At 34.8% G+C, this 4,896-nt stretch overlaps 1 protein-coding gene across 1 annotated transcript; it reads left to right on the top strand.

Moving 5' to 3' along the window:
* Nucleotides 1-2,735: 2,735 nt before the first annotated feature.
* LOC118756748 (putative nuclease HARBI1) lies at nt 2,736-3,186 on the top strand (the record flags this gene model as incomplete). The annotated part of the gene is made up of 2 exons (XM_036491493.1): nt 2,736-2,829; nt 2,891-3,186. Coding segments are annotated over exons 1-2 (390 nt in total), but the record flags the coding sequence as incomplete, so codon positions are not given.
* Nucleotides 3,187-4,896: the final 1,710 nt, after the last annotated feature.

The raw sequence follows: 4,896 nt of genomic DNA, 5'->3' as shown, positions 1-4,896 counted from the left end.
CAAAAATTTCAACCCTGATACAACAAATAGTATTAGTACTGAATGATAATGACAGATTGCATTCCCATAAACGTCCAATCATACATGATTGAGTTTTTTTTTTGCATTCACATTCTCTATGTGAATGGGTATCAACCATTCCATAACACACTACATATTTTGTGTTTGCAATTTGTAACCAATCTCAAGAGTGGTTGTTAAATTTTTTAAATCAAACAATCACATTTTTTAAACGAAAAAAATGAGAATGCACACTCAATTGATTCAATCATTACACAGCTCTGGTAGGTATGAATATCTATTGAGAAAAGGTTTGGACGAATCTGCTGTGGTTAGGTACAAAGAAAAATCTTAATCATCCTTAACTACCGGAAAATCCCATATTCTTCATACCTTTTAAATATTGTGCTAGTAGGTATGCAAATCTTATACTCAAAATTCTGCAAAGCTATTAATAAAGAGTTTGGATGCACAAAATCGAGTACCTGCTGTGTTAGACTACGAAAAATCTTAATCATCCTTAACTACGGGAATGGCAGTATCGAGGGTATGAAACTTTGGTTAGGCGTGTTATATACCGTTGGAAAGGTAATTGTATATACCTTCTCATATAAGTTTTATTTTCAGGTTTCCGAGACACTTACACAATAATACGAAAAAAAGAAGACAATAGGTCATATATTAAAAATTAAAAAAACCGCTGTTTCGTTTTTCGCTGCAGTTTTGTTTTTTTTTTCATTTTTGCTTGCTTTTGATGGATCGAACGTATGTACATTTCATTATATTTTGACATTCTAGGTTTCTCAACGGACAACAAAATACATGGCAGGGTTGTGTTTGCTCTACTATTATTACCTGTTTAACATGCCTAGCTGGAAGCCAGGTTTTTAGTGACAGCTTAAACTTAGATTACGTAAACTGCGTTCATATTGAGCAGTTGGCTGGAATTTGATTGGCTAATCTTAGTTTAAACTAGCCCGCACGAGCGTTTGAATTAAGTTTATGGCCCTATTATGTATGGCGACTGGGGTACAGTTGCTGGTCTAGTAGCCATGGCTGCCAGTATCGTAATTTGTATTATGTGTGGCGATTAATCTCAGTATACAGAAAAGCGCAGAAAACATCCCTGTGTTTAATTTTTTTACAAGTACATTTTGAAGTAATCGCAACTTTGTTCAAATGTGTATGTGTGCAAATAACAATTTGAAAAATGGTAAACTTTGCCGTATAAACGCTGAGTTAATTTTTTATTTGCAAATAACTAAATCACGCAAATAAAGGTACGATCGCACTAGGCGACGCGACACGACACTTCACAGCGCGGCAAAATATTCTTTGCATGTATTCTTATGGAGCATACCGCACTTCGCTGCAGCGGAGCTACGCGATACGACGCTGCGCGGCAAAGTTGACCAACTAGGCAAAAATGTCGCGCCGTGTGGTGTCGCGCAGTTCCGGTGCTGCATAGTGCGGTATACCTAGCGGAACGATATAACATTTCGTACTATATTTTTACCTTGAAGTAATTGGATTTCCAATTGTGAGTGAATATTCACATGCATTTCATTCAAGAAGAAAATTGTAAAAGAAACATAATATTTGAGAAGAATTCGCCAAGGAAAATAACAATAAAAGGCATTAATATTACATCAGCGTCACTGGCATCCATCTTGTTTGAAGGTTTTGACACAAATAAATTAAAAAATTTGCAGCGAAGTGTCGCGCCGCTGCAGTTTCAGTGCGATATACCAAAAAGTGTCGCGCCGTGTCGCGTAGTGCCGCTGCAGTGTCGCGTCGCTTAGTGCGGTCTTACCTTAAGTATTGATTAGTGGTACTATTTGCAAATAAGCGCAAGACGCCGCCATTCTTAGGTTTATTTTCTTTTTCGATGGTCATCTTATTGCCTTTCTATAATCAAGACGTTGCCATTTTTAACTTTATTTTCTTTTTCGATGGTCATATAATTGTCTTTTTATAATCAGGCAGTATTAAAAAGAATTTTTAACCATCGAATAAACAGTGAGTTAGGTATTTGCAAATTATTTTTATTTGCAAATAGCTTACCCAGCAAACAATTTCATATAAAAATAAATGTTTTGTAACCGTTCAAATATAAGCAAAACACTTGTAAAACGCTGCTGTGACATTTGCAAAACGCATCAAAGCAAGCGCTTTATAATCGAAACGCGCCCATTGTTATAAGCTTTAAAATGACGATTGGAAAACATGTTTTTTAAGACACGTAATAACGCGTTTTGCAAATGTGTTAGGTAAACGTTTTATAATTAATTTGTATAATTTGTATTTGTAATTCTTTATTTGTATAATTAATTTGTGCTCCTGTGCACAACACTTCTCGGTTTTTTTGCTGCCGACATTATATAAAACAAAAAACGAACTTACTTTTTCACTTACTTTGTATCAGTAAAAATTCACTATTTTCACTTCTTTACTTTTCAGAAATCAAAACTTTTCAGAAATCAAAACTAGAATGAGTTATACAAATTTATTGTTTGATTACGCTGAAAAATAACAGTAAATCTAGTCGTCATTTATAAAACGGTTACCTTGCCAAGTAAAATCTAAACGACATTCGCAAAACACTTACAATACCAAATATTTTGTAAATGTCGAACTTACAACGCTTGTAAGAGCCTTATTCATGTAAGCTTATTTTAAGCTTGATTTGCAAAACGATTACCAAATTGTTTGTTGGGTACGTATGAACGTAGTAAATGTCGATGCCAGACATCCTGGATCTACACATGAACAACAGCACACTCAAAGAAATAATGTCAAAGAATACAGGAGAAAACACGTGGCTTTTAGGTAAAACCATAATGCATAAACTAATTAGTGCACCAATTAACAAATGTGTTTACTGCTTTAGGTGACGCTGGATTACCGTTGGAGACATTTCTTATGACTCCATTTCGAGCCGCAGAAAGCGGCAGCCCAGAATGCAGACACAATAAAGTGCATTGCAAAGCCAGGAAAATAATAGAGCGAACTTTTGGTATTTTGAAGTCGAAATTCAGATGCTTATCTTCCGAGCGTGGGCTTCATTACGCACCAGAGCAAGCGACTGTAATAATAAATTCATGTTGTGCCATTTATAACATTGGACGTCGCTATGATTCTCATTTTACAGACTGCGATACCGAAACTGATATTGCAGAGATGGAGGTAAGTTCTAATTTTGAAACAGGGAGACAAAATCTTGTAGCTCAAAAAATAAGATGTAATTTAATGAATTCTTTCACGGAATAAAACTTTATTACTTAAAAGGCAAAAAAATATCAACATTCAGTTAACTTCAGTTCTGTAGATTCATACATATCATCGTTTAAAGTACAAAACCGCGTATCGTCATTCTGCAAAACCGCGTAACTGACATTGGCTGCCAAAAATTGCATTTGCTCATACAGGCTCTTGGCTAAATTCTTATGCATTCGTGCTGAAGTATACTACCCAGAAATGCGATTGCTTTATAAAAAAGAGAACCATTTTGAAATATGAGTGATTTTTGCTCTAGAAAATAATTTCCACAACTTCAAATACGCGGTTTTGCATTTAGCTGATACGCGGTTTTGCATTTGGTTGAATCGCGGTTTTGCACTTTAAACGACGATATGCATATGTATGTATATTTATGTAAGTATATACTAGTATTGCAAAGAGCCTCGTTAAAGTAATTTAAATATTTTAAAATAAATTCATATTAAATTTTTCTTTCAATTCACTTGGAATCTCACCAAAGTAGAAAGTTGACAAAATAAAAAAGACACCTAAAAATCAAGATAAGAACTTAAAAACTATAATATTTTTATCGCATATTATTTAACTGATATGCTATGGGCTGAATTTTTTTCTTTTCAGTTCAGCTTCTAGCTTCATATTTTATTTTGCTATTTGAAATTTTTCTTTTTTCAATTCAAAGTTTTTTTCGGCATATTTACTCATTTTATAAGTATTTTTTCTATCCTTTTTAAAGTTTGTGCTACTTCAGTGTTATTTACAGTTTGCGACTCTAAGGCAGCCTGCACACGGTTTATATAGCTTTAGACGCGTATAAAGTTTTTTATGCAGCAACGATTCCTCTACGCCTCAAGATCTGCACACGAAGGAGCTTCAAAGCGTCAAAGTATCAGACAAAAAATGTTAAGTGATGTAAAATAATTATTTCTTTAATTAATTTTCAGTTATTTTTCTATTATTTGCACGAATTTTATTGTTTCATCGGTTTTTTTTAGAAATGCATACACGCACACGGAAAATTGTAAACAAACTTATTTTTCTTTCTCTTTTCTAAGCGTACGTACGCCTAGCTACCAACACTGCTGTATGCCAAGCGATTTGCAGCTAGCTTGCTCTGACGAATTCGTGAAGCTGACGACTCGTATACAGCCCTCCATTTAAATGCGTATGCGGCATCAAAGCGTACAACTTTCGTATGTAGCATCTAATACGCGCCTAAAGCTATACGACCCGTGTGCAGTCTGCCTAACTACTACTACTTTACTATCTTCCGTACTTTCCTTTGTTATATTTTTTATGCTCATACTTGTATTTGCGTTTGTTGAAAGGTTTGGCGAGGAGCTGCATGTAGACTCAACATTTTCTTCATCTTCATCTATTGCCACTGCTCCAAATCTATTACCAGAAGAGCTGTAGCAAACCGTATGTATTCGTTACTGAGTAACGAATACAACCCCTGACTCGAAGTACCGAATCGTTACTCGCATGTTCCGTATATGCACCATCATCGTGAATCAATACAACACAACATATTGTGCGGTAACGAAACTATTTTTCGTATCGATACTAAAATGTGTTGCGTGTGTATGTAAGTAAGATTTAACCACTTAGTTTTGATTAAGATTCTTTATTTCCCTT

The sequence above is a fragment of the Rhagoletis pomonella genome, unplaced genomic scaffold, assembly GCF_013731165.1.
Source record: "Rhagoletis pomonella isolate Grant_MI unplaced genomic scaffold, Rhpom_1.0 Rhpom_scaffold_11959, whole genome shotgun sequence".
Taxonomy (NCBI): domain Eukaryota; kingdom Metazoa; phylum Arthropoda; class Insecta; order Diptera; family Tephritidae; genus Rhagoletis; species Rhagoletis pomonella.
This window is presented reverse-complemented; position numbering and strand designations above follow the sequence as displayed.